At 38.0% G+C, this 20,285-nt stretch overlaps 1 protein-coding gene and 1 long non-coding RNA gene across 6 annotated transcripts in view; one reads left to right on the top strand and one right to left on the bottom strand.

The window, feature by feature from the left end:
* The window catches only part of LOC148152129 (uncharacterized), a 170,644-nt gene extending 156,500 nt beyond the window's left edge, over positions 1-14,144 (bottom strand). The window contains exons 1-2 of the long non-coding RNA XR_015757170.1: positions 14,081-14,144; positions 12,479-12,578 (exon numbers count right to left, since the gene is read on the bottom strand). This is a non-coding gene — a long non-coding RNA (uncharacterized LOC148152129). The remainder of the gene's footprint in view (positions 1-12,478; positions 12,579-14,080) is intronic.
* arap2 (ArfGAP with RhoGAP domain, ankyrin repeat and PH domain 2) overlaps positions 1-20,285 on the top strand; it is a 311,926-nt gene that overhangs the window by 189,973 nt on the left and 101,668 nt on the right. For all 5 annotated transcript variants that reach the window (XM_087987064.1, XM_087987070.1, XM_087987078.1 and 2 more), the window contains exon 16: positions 6,174-6,318. In XM_087987064.1, the coding sequence (XP_087843190.1) occupies positions 6,174-6,318 (145 nt within the window). The remainder of the gene's footprint in view (positions 1-6,173; positions 6,319-20,285) is intronic.

Here is a 20,285-nt window from a genome sequence, read left to right as displayed (position 1 = left end):
AAGCAGGGCAGTCAGTGTATGGCATGTGATAGAGCTGCCTAAGGCCTCTGTTGCAACACTCAGTATTGGCACAGCTCCTGAGGGAGACGTAATTCCTTTACAAAATTACACCAAGGCCAGCAACACAATTTTAGTCAATGGACCTGGCACACCTCATCAGAGTCAAGAGTGTGGTGCTGGAACAACACAGCAGGTCAGCCAGCATCCGAGAAGCAGGAGAGTCAATGTTTTGGGTGACAGCCCTTCATCAGGAATGTTGATTTTCCTGCTCCTCGGATGCTGCCTGACCTGCTGTGCTTTTTCAGCACCACACTCTCAACTCTAATCTCTAGCATCTGCAGTCCTCACTTACACCTCATCAGAGATACACCCAGTGGAGAGGGAAAGGAAATTCATGGGGTGTTACTGGTTTTACACAGAATGTCTAGGCAATTGAATAGAAAGGTTCTTGTGAAACGTAGATTCATTTTACAAAGTAGTTTGTTTTCTTTGCATTTTTTGTTTATGGTCACAGGTTCAGTTCATTGCTAGAAAGAAATTAATAATGTATGAGAGATGCTTTCTGACCTAATGTATAAATGCTCAGAAATATGCCAAACAGATCTGTAGGTGAGGTCGAATGGGGACTTTCTAGTCAGTCATTATGATGAAGTCCTGAAAGGTGAGTGCAGAGAACAAAAGGTCAACTCTCTTTCAGAGGTCCAGTTTCAACCTGTAAGAAAAATAAGTTGATAAACTTGCTGAGACAGGTAGTTTATGGTGATAACAGCCTAGCTAATAAACAAGGACAGAAAGGTGATCCTATTAATAGCAAGTCAAGTTCACCTTAGGCTACAGTTACACTGCCACTTGTAGGTTAAAGCACAAAATCACTTTGCATTAATGTGAAATATTATATATTAGTTCCACTCTCGCTCTAAAATGCATTTAGTTGAATGCTGTTGGATGATTTAGAAAAAATTCTTTTATAAATCCAGATTTATTATGTGGGGTGCAACTTCAGTCTATCATGAAACAAGTGTGTCGGTGCTCAGATAGCAGATGCTACTACTATCTGTCCCAACATTATTTATGAGCATGCATGCTGTCTACCATAGGAACGTTTAATTTCTATACATTGATCCTTAGATTGAGTATTTATTGAAGCAATTTAACACAGCAGAAAAGGACAGATTTAGGCAGCAATCATCTGTAACTGTCATCCCCATGCATTTTTCTAATAGTTTATGTTTAATGCAAAATTTTACAGACAATGTTCTGGCAGTGTGAAGCTTCTATTTGTCAGAATAACAATGTTCTCTGCTTAACTGATAAAGAACTAATGAGCAATGACGCTGTGGTCTGGATTTTGAGGTAGAAATAATGGTGAGGTTAACAGTGCTCATTGTTCAATTAGCACGTTAATAGCAACACATATAGTGACTACATGCAATTAATGCTAAACATTAAACTCTAAGAGTAGGGATGTTATGCTTCCGTTATATAGGGCATTGGTGAGACCATGTCTGGAGTACTGTAGGCATTAGTCTCCTTGTTTCAGGAAAGGTGAACATTCATTGTAAATGGTTCAGAGAAGGTTTACCAGACGAATACATGAAATGGATGAGCTGTCTAATGAGGAAAGGTTCTGTTATGAGAAATGCAGATTTGTATCTGCTGGAGTTTGGAAAAGTAAGAGATAGCTTGATTGAGAAATTTCAGGTCAAGAAAGATCTTGGTAACCAGACAAATTGTACCTTGCATAAGTACATCAGGGAAATAGAACACAATGTAGAATATAGTGTTACAGCTACAGAGAAGATGCAGAGAAAGATTAACTCTAATCCGTGAGTGATCTGTTCCTAAGTTTGATAATGGTGTGGGAGAAACTGCTCTTAAATCTGTCAGTACGTGTTTTCAAACTTTTGTATCTTCTGCCCTATGAAAGAGGATGGAAGGGAGTATAACTGAGGTGAGAGGGGTCTTTAATTCTGTTGGCTGCTTTCCCAAGGCAGTGGGAAATGTAGACAGAGCCAATAGAAGGAAAGCTAGTTTTTTGATGGACTGGGTTCCATTCACAACTCTGTAATTTCTTACGGTCTTGGGCAGAGCAGTTGCCATACCATGCCGTGTTGCATCCGGATGGGATACTTTCTGTGGTGCATCTATAAAAATTGGTAAGAATCATTTTGGACATGCTGAATTTTCTTAGCCTTCTGAGGAAGTAGAGGTATTGGTGCTTTCTTGACTTTAGCTTTGACCTGGATGGACCAGGACAGACTGTTGGTGATATTTACTCCCAGCACCTTGAAGCTCTTGACCGCCTCCACCTCAGCACCGTTGATACAGACAGGGGCATGTCCTCCACTTTCTCATAAATTGATGATCAACCCCTTTGTTTTGTTATCATTGAGGGAGAGATTTTTGTCTTTACACCATGCCACTAAGCTGTCTATTTTTTTCCTGTACTCTGTTGTTTGAGATCCAACTCATTATGTTGGCAGCACCAGATTTGTAAATGGCGTTAATGTTAAATTTGGTCATACAGTCATGAAACTATAATGAGTACATTATAGAGTATGCAGCCTTTTTTGATTGGATACATGCAGAAAAGTTACTTCTTTTTGTAGAAGAATCTAGAACTCGTGGGACACTATTTTAACCTAGGGTCACCAACTGGGGGAGGTGAAGGCCTAATGGCATTATCAGTACACTGTTAATCCAGAAGACCCATGTGATTATCTGGGTACTTGAGTTTGAATCCTGCCAAGGCAGATGGTGGAATTTGAATTCAATAAATTTCTGGAATTAAGAGTCTCATGGTGACTATGAATCCATTGCTGATTGTCGGGAAAACCCATCTGGTTCATTAATGCCCTTCAGAGAATGAAATCTACCATCTGGCCTGCATGTGACTCCAGACACATAGCAATGTGGCCAATTAGGGATGGGAAAAAAATGCTGCCCCAACCAGAGACACCCACATCCTGTGACTGATTGAAAAAAAATTAAGATAGATGGAAACATTTTTCTCAGACGATCTTGAGTCTTTTTAACTTTTTTTTTCCCAAAGGATGGATGGATCCTTGTATGCTATTAAGAGGGAAGTAGATTGTAGCTTGGTAAGCAAAGTGGTGAAAGGTCATTGGGGTTAGCAGAATGTAGAATAACCAGATCGATCTGGAGCTTACTGAATAGCAGAACAGGGCTGAGTGACCTGCTCCTAATTCATAATTTTTTTATGTAAATCAGAATGTCTGCTGTCAGAAATGCTCTGCTGTTCCAGACGTTCACACTGATATCCCGTCTGTAGACTTGTTAATAAACTGCATGAAATGATGTGACATACCTGTACTTAGTTGTGCTGCACCCACTGAATACAGCACACATAAATTAGGATGCCTCTATTTCACTGTAAGTACAATTTTAATGTGTAGAATCTCATTCCTTCAGATTTTAATTACTGTTGGAGAATTTCTGTCCCTCACAATCTTGCCTTTCTTCTACTGTCTTGATTTAACGTCTGTATTTATTTTGACATTGAACGACATATTGAAATTGATCCCTTTTGGTTTCGTCTCTGAATTATGCTTTCATGCTTCTTCAATCTGATTAAGTACATACACATTTGCGTATATGGTTCACACATCAATCCCCGATCTCACAAAGGAGATACAGGAAGAACAAAGTGCTATAACTTCCAGTACAAAATCCCATGGATAGTAGATAGGATAGTAGTTGGAATGAATAGCTGCCACTGCTTGTTATATGGAAGTCAATCTATTTGGCACTCTAACATGCATACTTATCTAAAGTTTATAACAAAAAGTATAGGTGATGGTGGAGAGTCAACTGTTGTAGAACAAATGTTGGAGATGTTTTGACTCGACTTTAGATCGGAAACTTAATCTTTTTTTTAAATTTCTTTCTTATATATGGTTGTAGCACTGTTTGTTTTTTTTTGCTTTGCTCTTTTCAATTAAGTATTTGGTACTACTTAAACATAATCAACATTTTGGCACCATGCAGTGAAAATTTACATGCAAAGCAAGTTATAGGTACCTCACGGCATTTAATATTGTACTCTGAAGAGCATCAATAAAACTGCGGACTAAAATTTCTTGCACTAACTACTCTCAGCAGGTTTCAGACTTGAACTTCTATACAATACAGGTAACAGCCGTTTTCTACCAGCAGCAAAGAAATATTTGTATACAATGTATGGTATATAATCGCTAATAATCCATGGTTTGCATTCATCAAGGTATCCCAAAGCAAATATTAGTGTGTAGGAAGTAAAGGTTTATAATTGGGTTAATGTTGGGGAGTTTATTACACTCCATTCAATCAGATGATGTTATTCGGTCTTGATGAAAAAACAAAGTCTCGGTAAGATGCTGATGACCGATATATCGTCCCTGCCTCATGATAGTCTTATTTATAATGTCTAACTGGCTAAGGTAACTTGTAATTGTTGTCTTCATGCAATAAACTGCACCTTATTAAGCTAAATGCCTCCTTGTTAGGACTGACTGGTGGCTCATCCTATACCAGTGTTAACTAAATAGACTTTTAGATCCAGTATCATAAGCAGGATTCATTCGAAGGCTCTTAAGCTTTTGATTAGAACTGGAGATTAATGGTTTAAACTGCAATTTTGACGGTAAGATTTATTAAAACTATTGCCACAGTCTTTTATTTGGAAAGTTATGGAAAGAGCACACATTATCTGAGAGGTCATGAAAGGCAGGAAATCATTCAAAAAAGTGGGAAACCTGCACCTGTGCAGCAGAAAGAAGGACAACCACAATTTTACTTAACAAGGGTGGGAAATCGCTAATTCTGCCACAAATATTTGGCTGGAGTCGTAGTAAACTGTACAGAAACTACAGCATTGTAATTTAGCTAAATTTAAGAGTTAAAATAATGCAGCATTGCTATAATTTAGAATTAGATAATTAGAAGAACATAATAAATGTTGTTCTAATGAACACTCAAAATAATCTTAGAAATTGAACAAAAGTAACAGCATTGAATTACTACAATATCAAAAGTTTCAAAAGTAGAAATGCAGCAGTATTTAGGCACTGTAGAATTTTAAACTATGAAACGGAGCTTGGAAATCAGAATTCATAAGAGACAGAATTGTTGGAAGCATTGAAGAGTTTTTGACAGATCTGTTACAACAAGAAGTCATTTTGACTTTGAACAAATCTAATAACAAACCAATAACATACCCAGACAAATCCTGAGAGGGGAAGGAGAGCCCTAGTCTCAGAATAGTAATTGGATCTCTACTCTTGATAAGGCACAAACACTTTGATCTACTGTTTGTATTGGTTTCTGTATTGAAATAGCAGATACTAAATATCAGTGTCACCGCTGTGGAATAGAAAAACTCTTCACAGTCACAGACAGTTCCCAGCTTTGGCAAAAGAATGCTACATTTCTAAGTCATTTTCAGAAGATATCCACATCAAACCCCTCACCCAATTTGAATCCTGGCCCTTGCATGGGAAGACTGGAACCACTGCTGTCTGTGTCAGTATGACCCTCTGAGATTTTCATGGACAGCAGTGTTAATGTGAGGATTACAGTGGAATGAGAAGTGTGACTTATTCTGTAGATGGGAGAGGGAGTCACAGGAGTGGTTCCAGTCTTCTCTTCTCTCTCTCTCTCTCTCTCTCTCACTCACACTCACACACACACTTTTTACTGCAGCGTTTTATCAAGTTCCAACTTTGCCCTGTACAGGACAATGTTAGAGAAATTATCTAGGGAAGTAGGGTTGCACTCCTAGGAAAGTGCGGTGAGAGAGAGAGAGGGCGGGCGGGCGGTCAGTCATTTAGAGACGGTGCCTGGGCTCCCATCGATATCCTGGAGTGTTCTCGGCAGCATTTCAATGAGCTGAGTTTGTTTATAATCATTGGAAACAAAAGGCGCGATCAGTGTTGGAAACATCTCTTTGATGAAATGTTTCTTTCAGGACCTCGAGATCTCCTTCGGATAATCCAATTTTCGGATAGTGGAGGTTTCTCGTATTCCTCAGCTCCATGGGTCTGACTGTAGTAACAATCTCAAGACACTTTGACTGAAATATAAACCTCTATGAAAATACAGATGGAAGTGTAGCAGGAAGGTAATGTCTGTGATCAGTCTTCAGATTTTTATGAGCTTGTGTTTCTTGTCTGCAGATTTCCAAAAGCGATGGTGCACCTTAGAAGGTGGGTTTCTCAGTTATTATGAAAGTGACAAATCAGCCACACCGAATGGGAGGATTGATATCAACGAAGTGGTCTGTTTAGGAGTGGCCAAGTCTGATTTTACATGGGGCGCTGGGTGAGTAAAAGACTTGAAGTCCAATCCCTGTGTTAAATCCTGGGGAATTAGACTAAGTAGAATTAATTCCTGGAAACTCAATTCTGTTTGACCTGATACTTTAAGGAAAAGTTTTATTAATTGCATGGCAGGGATTCTTATTGTGATTTGTGACTTTTCATCTAATCAATTAAAGGTCTCTTTTATTTCATCTCAGCAAATTTTAGACAGTGGAGCCACAGTTTATTTTTAAAAATTTTGTACAAAGTAACTTCTGCCTGACAGTTAGCAATCAATTAGAGTGAACATATTTTGTTTCTAACTTCTAATTGTGAACGCAGCATTTTCACTGTGTGACCTGGCTTCTCAAGGATAATTTTGGAGTATTTCTTAAGCTAAGAATATCTTGAGTCATGGTTATGTTCATTGTTATGGAGCCACCCTAGGACTTACTGATGTGATCTGCCAGGGAATGCCAGCAACTCGAAATCTCTACACACAGATTAAGTGAAATTCTTGTTTGTAAATTAAAAAAAAATTCCATGTAAACATAAGCTAACATGGAGAAAAGGCCTTGTTAATTAAAAAAACGTTTATGTGCTTTAAATTGTCAGTCAATGTGGATGTCGTAATTTGTTAACCAAGTGCATGCATGTGATTACTTAGGGCATTTTTGTTAGCATCCTATTGGGAACTGAAATCATCCAACAATAACACCGTTTCTGTAGTATAGTGGTCATCAAGTTCGCCTCATGTGTGAAAGATCCCCGGTTCAGAAACAACCGCGTCCCCTTGTTGTGAGTTCATTTCTGTAATGTAGCCTAACACCTGAAAGGTCCCAAGTTTAAAACTGGACAAAAACAACCTTGCTCCCAATGGCAGTCTTTGGGTGGCACAGTGGCTCAGTGGTTAGCATTGCTGCTTCACAGCACCAGGGATCCAGGTTCGATTCCAGCCTCAGGCGACTGTCTGTGTGGAGTTCGCACATTCTCCCAGTGTCTGCGTGGGTTCCCTCCAGTTCCTGTGGTTTACTCCCAAAGTCCAAAGATGTGCAGGTCAGATGAATTGGCCATGCTAAATTGCCCATAGCGTTAAGTGCATTAGTCAGAGGGAATTGGGTCTGGGTGGGTTACTGTTCGGACGGTTGTTGGCCTAAATGGCCTGTTTCCACACTCTAGGGTATCTGTAGGGAATCTCATAACCAGTACTTGGAGTAAGCCAACTGCTCTTGTTTTGTGATCGGAAAATCATGTATGTTATACTCCATTGAGGCAATTTTGGTATGTGCCGCCTTTAATGGGCCTTCAGGTTGGGAGATAGCAAATGTTACCCACAATTTAGGAAGGGAGTGAGAGGAAACAAGACCTGTCAGCCTTACATCAGCTTTAAAGAAAACACCTAGATAATAAAATATGATTACGCATGGCATGGCATGAATGGGAAATCATACTGGATGAACTTGTTCGAATTTTTTGAGGATGTTACTAACAATATTGATAAAGGTGAGTCAAAGGAAATAGCATACCTAGATTTTTCAGAAAGATTTTAATTAAGTCCCCCAGAAGAGAGGCTGGATAGAAACATTAAAGCACATGAGATATGAGCTAATATACTAACATGAATTAGTGATGGATAACAGAAAACACTAAGTCATTCTTTCATTGGCAGTCTGTAAACAGTGGGGTACTCCAAGGATCAGTACTTGAGACCCAACTATTCGTAATGTATATCAATAATATGGAGTTGGGGACAAAATTAATACAAAACATTTTTGAAAAACTGTAATTAGCCTCAATTAAGCATAAGTGTTTTAGCATCACAGTCACTAATCACTGCAGAGATTCTTTGTTAGATAAGTCATTTTAGTGTGTCTGGCATTAAATAAGACTACTGAGAGCGAATTAATTTCACTTAGAGTGCTTCTAGTTGCTACTCCATCCTTGAGTCAAATCTCAAATTGAGTGCCGATTCCATAAGTGAAAAGGTAATCTACTGGATTAAATTCAGACTGTTCCATTGGAAACCCTGACCGTTGTACCCACTTCATCATGGAAGAGATCCTCCGCAGCTTCCTGGCCATAACAAAGACCCCTCCAGATAAGTTTGAGGGCAGAAGGGCTAATGTGGAATGTCACTTGGAACCATTAGTGAGCAATTGACACCCATTATCCATGATGTTCCCAGGCACTTAGAAGACTGCCCAGCAAACTCTTATCACGATAGCCTATGGCTTCTTGGCTGGAGATGGGACTATTTCTGCTGTTACAGCTTTGATCTCATCCCACCAAAGTTTCTGTCAGCTATGCCATCTTTCCTCCCTCAACTTGTGACACTTAACACAATCTAAGTGTTTCATTAAATTTCTTTGAATTAGAAGATTTGAGAACAGCAACTGGAGAGATTGGGTGTTTGACTTCAGCATGAAGTAGCCTTTATTAAACATTAATGACAATGCCCTTGAAAGGGTCACAAAGAAAATCAGTGATAGGAAGTGGAAATGCCATGTAGACTAGGGACTGGACAAATTATTGATCTGATTTAAATCTGACCTTAGGGTTTTATGAATTGACCACTAAATTGCTTTAAAAACATAGAGTAGGTCGGAAAAATTCTTTAGTTACACGTTTCTCATTAATGTTCTGCAAGGTGGCAAATAAAATTGAATTCTCAGTAATATCTTACATAAAATGAAAATCCAACTCCCTTGGAAGGTGGTAGTTAAATAGGCTGAGGGTGTATCAGTTGTGTGTTTTAAAATGTCTGCAATATGTGAAAAAAGTCAAGTTTGAATGGAAGGTAATTAAGTTTCCCAGAGTAGAGGAAGACATGGAAGATCTGGTAATTCTGTATTCGTCTTGCTGCATTCAACTTTTGAGATAATGTTGTTTGGCAGGAGTATAGTAAGATAATATTGAACACGGTTGAGAAATGCTAACAAAGCAATCTTTATCCAATATTCCACTTCATTTATAACCTTAACAATATTAGCTCAGCAGAAACCATGGGTAGACTTTGTATCTTCAGTGCTGGAAAGCACTGCTGCATCTTTAAATAATCCACCTGAGTTTCACCAGCGTCCTGTCCTCTGAAAATATTAACACAGCAGTGAAGGTGAAAATCTCTTCGAGCTGCTGACAAACGTGATAACATAACCCAAAATGATGAATATTTATAATGCTTCCTTTTTAATTATGGAGAAACCTTAGAAAAACAAATGTTCCTTGCTTTTATGCAACTCCCGAGGATGTTATGATATCAAAGGTGTACAACTGCATTTGATTCTTAATGAAATTAATAGAAACCTGTTCTTTCAAAATCTAATCAATTTTTGAGGGATTAATTCTCCATTGAAAAGCTGCATTATCCCAAGATGATGCCTTTCATTCATATACATTATTTGTGTTTCCTATAGCAGTATATGAGGTTGTTAAGCACTTGTGTCTGTGTCGAGAGTGTGGTGCTGGAAAAGCACAGCTGGTCAGGCAGCATCCGAGAGCAGGGGAAATCAACGTTTCGGGCATAAGCCCTTCAATAGGAATGAGAATTTCTTCTGTATGTCTGTTTTGATTTTGAATTATACATTTCAAGTTCAGCATTGCTCTGTAGACTATCTTGGAAATATTTCACACAACTTTCTTGCTTTCATCTGGAATTCCCGCCCGAAATCCTTATGTATGTCTATCCTAATTTTCCCCCTTTAAGATGCCCATTATGAACTATTGTAGTGATGTGAAATCTACAATCTTGAGTGATCAATAAAAGGCTTTCTTGTGCACAACTCTACAGAGGATGGTAAATGTGAACAAACTACATGGGCCTGACAGACCCAGGTTTCGATTCCACATGGCCTGACATCATAATGACCTAGCTCCTTTGAAACAAGCTTATTAGATATTTTTAGAGTAAAGGTGCAATTGCCTTGACTCAATATCCACTCCAATGTCTTTTTTCTTATGATTAAAGTTTAACCATGGACATTTAACACTTTTACACTACTTTCTCCCACCTACTTCATCCGCTACAAGCCCCTCTCATTTGAGGAATTCATCTCCAATGGATTCTTGCTTCCCTTAGGTGTGTAAAACAAATGAGCTCTCTTGTCCTTTCCTTTCAAGGGCAAACATACTGATGGGGTGGATTGAGCGTTTCTTATAATGGCTGGTCATTGAACTGAAAGTCTCTCTCTAGCATATTCATAATTTGCTGATGGGTTTTTCACACAGTATGAAGCTGCCAGTTTTATAAATCAATAACTTCTTTATGTTGAAAATTAACATGAGCCAGCTTGGACTTGAAGATCTCTTTCTCTGTGGATATCTTCCTACTAGCTACTAGAAGATATTGCACTTGTCCGTTATTCACCTTTGTTGAGGTCAGAAGTGATTATTGCATATTTTTCTGCACCAACTATTCAGAGATATTTAAGCAGTCCTTGAACATGTTCAGCAAGACCCAGAAAACATGGAGACGTGGGCTAACATTTGTGCTACACAAAGGCCAAGCAGTGACTGTCTCTAACAAGAGAGAACCTGACATTGGCTCTTGACGCTTAAAGGTACTGCCATCATTGAATTCCTCACTATCTACATTACAGGAGTTGCCATTGATCAGAAAATTTTGTGGATCAGCCTTAAGAATACGGTGGTACAAGTACAGGTCAAAGGTTGGGAATTTTGTGATGAGAAACTCTTCTCCATACTCCCCAGAGCCTGATCGTCGTCAACAAGGTACAAGTCAGGAGTGAGATGAAGACCCTTCACTTGGGTGAAAATTCTGGAATTCCCTCCCTAAGATCATTGTGGGTCAACCTACAGCATACATGCACCCCAACAGTTCAGGAAGGCATCTTATCATCACTTTCTCAACTAGTGATAGACAATAAATGCTGACCAGCCAGTGATGCCCATGTTCCACAAGTGAATAAATTAATAAAACCATGTCTCAGAGAATACAGCTCTGACGATACTCAAATTTAGCACCAACTTCAGCAGCCCATTTGATTGTCTTCTCATTGAACACCAGCAACATTCATTCCATCCACACTGATGGACAGTAGCAGGAAGCTGCATCATAGACAAGTTACACTCCAACAAGGCTCCTTAGCACCTTTCAAACCATTGATCTTCACTATCTAGAAGGGCATGGGCAGTAGATATGTAAGAACACCATTACATGCATGTTTCCTCTCAAGTGATACATCATATTGACTTGGAAATATATTGCTGTTCCTTCACTATCACTGATCAAAATGCTGCAAGTATCTCTCTAGCATCACTGCAGTGTATCTACACCACGTGGATTGTAGTAGTTCAAGCGGATAGCTTACCATTATCACCTTTACAGCAATCAAGGATGGGCAACAAAGACTGGGTTAATCAACAATCTTGCACCTTGTGTATAAATAAGAAAAAGTAAGATTTTCCTATACATGAGTCAAGCTCACAATTATGATTTGAAAGAGTTATTGCATACAGTTTGCTGCATCTGTGGAGATCTGGCTCCTGATTAAAGATTGTGGTATTGAATTTATTTAGAAACTCTTAAGATGTCTTCTGTGCTCAATTGAAGATTGCTTTCGAACATCCATAATTCTTGATGTTTTGGATTCTGTTGTCACCTAACTTACGTGGATGTTTTTGAAGTTTCACCTGCTTTTGTTATTGATTGAACTTGCACAAAATTATTTCCTATCATTCCTATCAGTGGTCTGGCTGTATACTGTGGGATCAACTTCTTTATCTAACTCTGACTACAATTGGTGTATTCCATAGGCAGGTTCTGTACAATAAATAGACAGCACTGTTGCTTTTCATTGTAGTTTACAGTGACTGAGTTAGTCCTGTCTTTCCTGCCCTTATCCTATCTGTTGGGCCACTGTCATCTTTTAAATGTTATCTTTCTCATTGGCAACCATGCCTATTATGGTTGACTGATATGTTTTCCTGTTGCTAACTGTGTGCTCTGTTGTGAGTGTTTTCCCAAACATTCTTCAGTTACTGCTCAGATTGTAGGTCTGTGCTGATGTGCGTCACAAAGCCGGTTGCTATCTGTATCATACCAACTTAGAGGTTCACTCTGGAGTTTGTGGTGGTATTGGTGGAGCTACCTGAAATCTTTCATTATCAACAAAGCTAATTAAATCTTTCTAATGTTGTAACCAAGTCCTGTGGAATTCACTCACCTTTGGGCTGGATCAGCACCATGGTTTACATTGGTGGTCTTTACTTCAACTCTGATTCTGTGGGTCTGGTCACCATTGTCACCATGTGGTAATGAGCAACCTATTTTGAGCAAACAACAATGGCTCTATTGAGCATAATTTTGCACTGACAATGGTAAAAGAACATCATATCTGGAGGCCTTATGACCCAAACTCCAGTTCCATGTGATCTGGCATCACTGATCTAACACCATTTGCACATGCTCAGCAGCTATGCTTACAATAATGGTATAATTAACTTTATATTATACTTATCATTTTGACTAAGTCTTTAGCCATTTGCCATAATACTTGCCCAGCTGTACCTTCAGTGAACACATGAGAAATTGGAGAGGGAGCCACCTGAAATCTTTCATTATCAACAAAGCTAATTAAATCTTTCTAATGTTGTAACCAAGTCCTGTGAATTGCTACTGGTCATTGTTATGATCCCAGCTAATAGTAATACTGAACAAGTCATATCCCAGATTGAAACCTGGCGAGATAGATTATTAATTTTATTTTTGATTGTTGATTACCATGTTGCTTAGTCATTTAACTGAAGGCTCGAATGTTCTTGGAAATGATGTACATAGCTCACTGTTCCAAATGACTTTCTGACCTATTTTTGCGGGGAAAAAAAACCTTTATTGAAGGAACACATTTATTTTACCTCTGCTTGAAAATCCAAATTCCCAAAGCAGTAATATAGATCGTTGTCATGCTTGATTAGTTTAGCTAGCTGAACTCTTCATCACTCACAAAGGAAAGGACCCTTCCCTTCCGGTCATTACTGCCTCCAGTATAACTCCAGGGAAGAATTACTCGACGAGCAATAATGGTCTTTCTAGTGTTTCTTTCAGATTCTTGCAAGGTTTCTTTCAGCCATTCTGATGCTTGCTGGTGTCCCTTTTAAGTAGAGGCCCTCCATTTTCAGAGTATGTATCATCAGTATTTCTACATCTGTAATTGGTCAGGAAACTTGGAAATAGAACACCAATACAGTGTTGAGTTATTGCAACACAACAAATCCACACAAATGGGTTCCTGAGCTGCTACCAGACACCCCATTGTGAGGAAATCTTTTAAAGAAAACTTTTACCTGTGGTATCCGTGTGAAGAACAGTAACCTTCAATTCTTAAAGTGAAACTGATTACATCCTGATAGTTCTATCTATTTTCACAGACATCCGGTTGCTGTCTCAAGTTCCTGTCCCATTTGTCTTATGCTGCTGCACTCCAATACAAGATGCTTTTATCATTGTCATTTTTAGCTTGTTTTTTATTTTGAAAATTATTGGTTGCTGTTTCTTTTTCTGTTGGTTACGTTTACAAACTGTATGTTGTAGATTATAGAAACAGTATGGAGGAATGAAGTACACATCAGATTTATGTACTAGTTACTTTTGGCAATATACTGGTGGTATTTAAGAAATTGCCTTTAAAGTAGCATTGCAGTACTCAATGCCATTAAAGGCAGCTCCTACCCGTATGATTCATTTCTAGTGCATGGTATTATTAATGATTCCTCTGTGCCTAATTCTAAGAGAGGCAATTAAGGAAATCTCCAAACTTTACATGTACCTTTTTATGCACTGGAATCCATCAAGGTAATAAGCTTCTAATAATGAAGGTCAGTGTTCTTGCGCTTGTTCAAGTCAGCATTATCCTTGGGCCATAATACAGCAAGTACAAGTGACAACCCTGGAAACTTAAGTATTTTTGTAATCAACTAGTGTATTAATTATTGAAAGCTTTGATGAAATATTCAGATATGTTTAATCATTGTATAAATTGCACCAGTTCGTGTCTAAATGTGCATTCAGCAACTTGCACAACAGCATGTTGGCATTAGTCCCAGATCATTCAGCATCTATTTGTCCTAACTGTTAAACCCTGAAATACTTTGGTTATCTGAGCAATGTAACTGGTGGTTGGTAACTACATGTATAGGGGGTAATACATAGGAATTAAATACTAAACCAATGCTATGTGATGTGATCCAAAGCAATAGTTAATTTTCCATTTGTTTTAACTCTATTTTGCATGTGCGCAAGATTATATGTGTACTTAGTATCACACTGCAGCATTTATTTTGTAAATGCAATCCTCGTGGCAGATTGGGCAGGGCAATAAGTGTTTATGCTATGAACACCTACATTTGGCTTTTACATAGTTGAATGTCATGTAAAATATAATTCTGATGAAGTGTATATGTTGGAAATCTGAGGATTCTTCTATAAGTAGGTAGAATAGAAAAACAAAATAATGTTGTACCAAATTTTCAGATATCCAGCACAGTGTCTCAACATGCACAAGCCTTGGCAGCTCACACACATGCTATTATTACCTGGGAAATTAAAAATACCAATTGACTGATTTGCACTATCCAGAAACCTTCTACAAATATTTTCAACACTCTGTTCAGAGAAGAAGACTTGGACTAGTTATGCCCTAATATATATAGTTACCAAGCACTAGTTAAATTGCTTAGATAACCAAGCATCAATGTGGATGTTTAACTTGGAAATATCACAGTTTTGTCTTTCGTGTAACTGATTCACCAGTGTAACTGAAGTGAACACCTCCAATGACCATACTGCCATATCTCTCACTCAGTCAGTCACTCTCAAATTAGGTATCCAAACATCTATTTGGCACTTCCCAATGCAGCCTCACTTTCCAAATCTCTTCCCTCTTTGATTCTGATTGCTCGCTCCTCTTGGAATTGCTACCTTTTGTTCTCCAGATATTGATTACCCCTGCATCAAATCCAGAACCACAAAGAATACCCTGTTTATCAATAAGCTGCACTTAGACTCCCATCAAGTGTCTGCAGTTTGCTCGTCTGGAGTAAAAGTGAGATGGCTTAAATAGTCCAGCAATCATTCGCAAAGAATGTTCTTGCTGGCCTGAACCAATTTCGTTACATCCTGTTTTGGGAACTCTGCCATAAGAAGAAAATTGATGTCATGCAAACACGATTCTTAAAGTTGATACCAGGAATGAGAAGCTTTAATTATGTGCGAATATGAAAGAAACAGGCTTTTTTATTGTTATAAAGCAAATATGAAAATCATAACTCATGAAGGTGTATAATTCATGGTATAAAAGGAAGCAAATCTATTTCCACCAGACAGTGAGTGGTAGACAAAGTAAAATTAACATCAGCAGCAAAGGAATAAAAGGATGAATTGGGTGGATAACTTCCATGTGATGAATGGTTAGGATATATGTTGTCTTATGAAAACCAATTGAAGAAGCAGAATCTATAATAGCTGTTAAGAGGGAGGAGGATTTATATCGTTTTAATATTTTATAAAGCAACATTTTAAAGGGCGTAGATGAAGGACACTGGAATAAGTGGAACTTAACTCCCATTCACTGAGCTGAATGGTCTCCATTAGTGCTGTAAACTTTTCTTGAAAAATCTATCAAAGTTCTGATGTCAAGTGAGTTGTTTAGAAAAATAGGATACATTGGTTGAAAGAAGGAAAAATCAAAAATTGAATTTTCTTACACATTAACTTAGTTTCAAAAACTTTAAGGAAAACTCAGGGAAGAGATTGTTCAATTTTGAAGACAAAGTAGAGTCTTGGAAGTAACCAAAGACTATAAAGATAAAAACTGTTTTTGATGTTGATTATTTACTGAAGTACAGATTTACACTGCAAAATCAGATCTTGATGATATAATTCACAAAGAAAATGAAAATTCTCATCATTTAATCAAGATTTGAGCTTTCCTAAAACAATTTTTTGTTGTTAGCTGGAAGAGATTTGCAAGAATATCATTTCATAATGATAAACCACTGCTTTTAACATCAGTTTGATATAAAAGATGGGTAATCAGGTAGCAAGCTTCTATCCATGCATTTAATTATTTATGGAAGACATCTCTATAATGTAACAGCAATTTCTGATACCTAGCAGCTTTTTATCCTTGGACACTGACAGCTTATTATAGTGCTTAAAGAAATTTACATAAACACTATTGAATACTGTACCCTTTTAACATCTGCTTTTTAGCAGTAAGTAAAATATGAAAAGGTTACTTTAAAATGAGAATTGCATTCACAAAGCAGCGATTAATTAGTGTTCTCCAGCCCTGCTTATTAGCAGAATCAATGGTGTTGCAGTTTAATCAAGGAGAAATAACTCTCTGACGCTTGTGTTGATTTTTGCATTAATCCTTTGAGTATATTGTTTCTTTTCAAACATTTTGCATTAAAATTATAGGTGAGAGTTTCTGAGTGACCTGAATATTGTAATCTATTATTAAATATTGACATCAATACATGGATGGCATGGTGGCACAGTCGTCAGCACTGCTGCCTCAGTACCAGGGACCCAGGTTTGATTCCACCTTCGTGTGACTGTCTGTGTGGAGTTTGCACATTTTCTCCGTGTCTGCGTGGGTTTCCTCTGGGTGGTCCTGGTTTGTTCCACAGTCCAAAACTGCCCATAGTGTCCAGGGATGTGCAGGCTGGGTGGGTTAGGCAAGGGAAATGCAGGGTTGCAGGGGTAGGGTAGAGGGATGGTCTGGGTGGGATGCTGTTCAGAGGGTGAAAGTGGACTCCATGGGCCATGTAGTCTGCTTCCACACTGAGGGATTCTATGATATATGGATTGTTCATTCACTGGAAAAGAATTTTGCCCTGACACTCTTTTGAGATTAGTAGAATGTGAAACAGTTGGATCCTTCTAAAGGCAGGTAATTCAATCCAGCAGATTACTGTTTAAAATAAAACGTTTGTCACAGTAATTTTTTTAATGGAATCGCCAACAGTTTAGGGTATGCCTCAGTGTTTCAAGAGTTTGACCACATAACTTATAATTGGAATGCTTACTTGTTTGTCCTGTGCCTTTGTTGATTGAACTTTATTCATTATCAGATGGAATACAAGATACAATCACTGTGCCTAGATCCATCAAACTTGAGTTAAGCAAAATATCTTAACCACTAAGCCGGTTTTAAATTGTCCTTCCTTTCAAGTATTACAAGGAGATATACAAACCATATCATTGTGTGTATATCTGTTAATCATGTACATATATTATAGAAATATAAACAGCTTAAGAAATAAGCAGATATGTAGTGGATGCACTGTAATGCAGAAAAACATAAGAGCAAAATAAAGAAAACGTATAAACTGGTTAGATATTTTGTGATGCTGTTACCTTGGCTTTCTGGAATGCATCAAACTACTCAATCTTGCATAGTGTTCCAATCCTTGACCTCAGCAATGAATTATACAAGGATAAAATCATCTTGTTTCAAGGTTATAATGAAATGCTCTTTGAACGCATCCTGTTACTCAATAATAGCAGCTTCACATTGATTCAGAATTCTTAGTGAACAGTCAATGCTGCAGCGTATGCTTTCTTTCCTCACTTGCGAATTAAATCATTTTTTCCTCAATTTTGCATGTTGCACAAAGTGTAAAAAATGTTGAAAAAACATAGCAGATCAGTTTGCATCAGCAGGAGAAAATATTTATTGAGTCTACATGTGAACATAAAGAAAAAGGAATGTCTGAAAATAAAAAATGAAATGCACTGAATGCTAGAAATTTGAAATAAAAGCTGAACATTCTGGCAATTCTGACTGTATTTGCATAAAGAGAAACTGTTAATATTTCAGGTGAATCACCTTTTGACAGAACTCCTCTGTTTTGCTGACTGCACCGTCATGAAGATGGCCAGTTCATTTCAATAACACTGGCAGCTGAGCCACACAAGACCAGTGCAAAAGGGGAAAGGCTAGTTAAAAGTTAGAATGCAGCCTTTACAAACTCACAAATGACTGACGACTGCAAAGGTAAACTGGCAGCTGAGCAGTTGGTGGGTTGAAAACCAAGTAGCACTGGTGAATATTTTGTGATTTTTATGCCACATTTGAAGAACATCTGCCACTGGAGAATATGGCTGAGTCATCAAAAGAAAGAAACAGGCCTATGGCTAGCTGGCAGATGGGTAAGAAAATTGAGATCAACCTGCATGTTCTTCTGGATGAACTGAGACAATGGACAAAAAACCCAGAAGAAAACGTGTGGTGTGCTGTGTGGAGGGTGATGGCCATGGAGCTGAATGCCAATTGTCTCCCCTTACCAAAACTACAGATCACTTGTGGGAAAAATGTTTATTGACCTGACGAGGCAATATATGAGCTCCTCGCGCTCTATGTTCTTCCTTGTGTTGTAAGGCAACAGAGTGTGAAAGCAGGCTGCATGACCCTTCAACCCTTTAGTGGTGTTTCTCCTACACACGAACAGTAGGAGCAGTCTTCATCATATGTACTAATCCATTCCCGTATCTTTTTATTCTTTTTCATTTCAACTGTCTATCTAATCTTTTCTTACGTGTTGACATGGTTTTCAGTCATTACCACTGATAATTTATTCCATACCTTGATGTTCCTCCTTTAGGGAAAAGAAAATTCTTCTTTCTGTCAAAGCTATTTTGCATTCAATCTGATATGCATGTCTACTTTACTTAGATTCTTCAAGCATGGAACATAGTATGTTTCTATTTAGGTAGCACCCCGCCATCCCACATTGTAATTTTAAATAGCTGGAAATATTATCAGTACTGAATGCTGTTTGTATTCTTCTCTATACAACAAACGTCTTCCTCTCTCACCTCTGAAGTTTCTTTCTAGCTAAATTCCCTTTATAAAGATGTTGTTCTTACTCTGTATTCACCACACTCCTTTACCAACTCACTCCATGATGAGTTGTCCTTTGTTCTATGTGCTTCTGGTTAGGCTCATCCATTATTGTCATAAACAAAGAAGCATCTTTTGGTGCTTTTTCCTCATAATGAGGGCAGACATAGAGAGGGCAGTGGTCTCAATTCTACAGGCAATCAGAGAGACTTGAAATGACACTCTTCACAGCTCTGTTAATCAGTTGTGAAAGAAGCACTTTCTGTCAGTCACAACAGCTATTCTCTACGCAATTGATAACTTAATAATTCCACCCTAGCAATGCCATGAACCCTCATTTTAATTTAGGTGATAAGCTATCTGAGAATTCTAGATTGAGTGGGAGGTTGCCTATTCATTAAGAGTTAAATTGTACTAACTGTAGCATAGAAAATCAACGAAAATGGCTACTATCTTAATCTGCAAACCTAAAAATTCGTTTGAACCAATTACAATCCAAAGAAATGGCAGTTATATCCTTTAACCGATTTAGCTGCTTAACTCATGATTGTCATGATACCCTCAGCATATTTATTGCTACTATGAGAATCATCCTTTATTTTCCTTGTTCAAAATTTAAGGTACTCATCTCTGTACTGATCCATATGAATCTTTCTAGTGCCATCTTTTTCTGTCCGTCTGATTTGCAGTGAAATGCATTTGCATTATTGTAAATGGTAAGGCTGACTGTGGTGATAATACAAATGGTGTCAATTGAGTTATATGTGCAAATTATGCTCCATTGGCTTATGCCATACCAGTTGTTTCTTATCATAATGACCCTCTTCAAATTCATTCCAGACAGGATCTGTAGAAAGTATCTTAACTTTGTTTTGCTGCATGAAATGTTGAAAGGCCTTTTTTTAAAAAAAATGCATATTGAGTGCAGCTGCAAAAGTTTACTGAAAGTTTATGCAAATTTTATAACTCAGTTTATGTCATCACCTGATAAGACTTCTGCACAATCTGCTTGAAATCCAGTGTATGAGAACATTAATATGCTTGCTTTCAGCTTGAAGCATTAAGATTTTTGAATTAGACTTCATGCTGCCAAATTGCAAGGCTCTGATGCAGTTCCTCCTCC

Source organism: Chiloscyllium plagiosum, unplaced genomic scaffold (genome assembly GCF_037043375.1).
Source record: "Chiloscyllium plagiosum isolate Xiang-an unplaced genomic scaffold, Cpla_swu_hap1 HiC_scaffold_1, whole genome shotgun sequence".
Lineage (NCBI taxonomy): Eukaryota > Metazoa > Chordata > Chondrichthyes > Orectolobiformes > Hemiscylliidae > Chiloscyllium > Chiloscyllium plagiosum.
The sequence above is the reverse complement of the archived record's forward strand: the minus strand, read 5'-3'. Positions and strand labels throughout refer to the sequence as shown.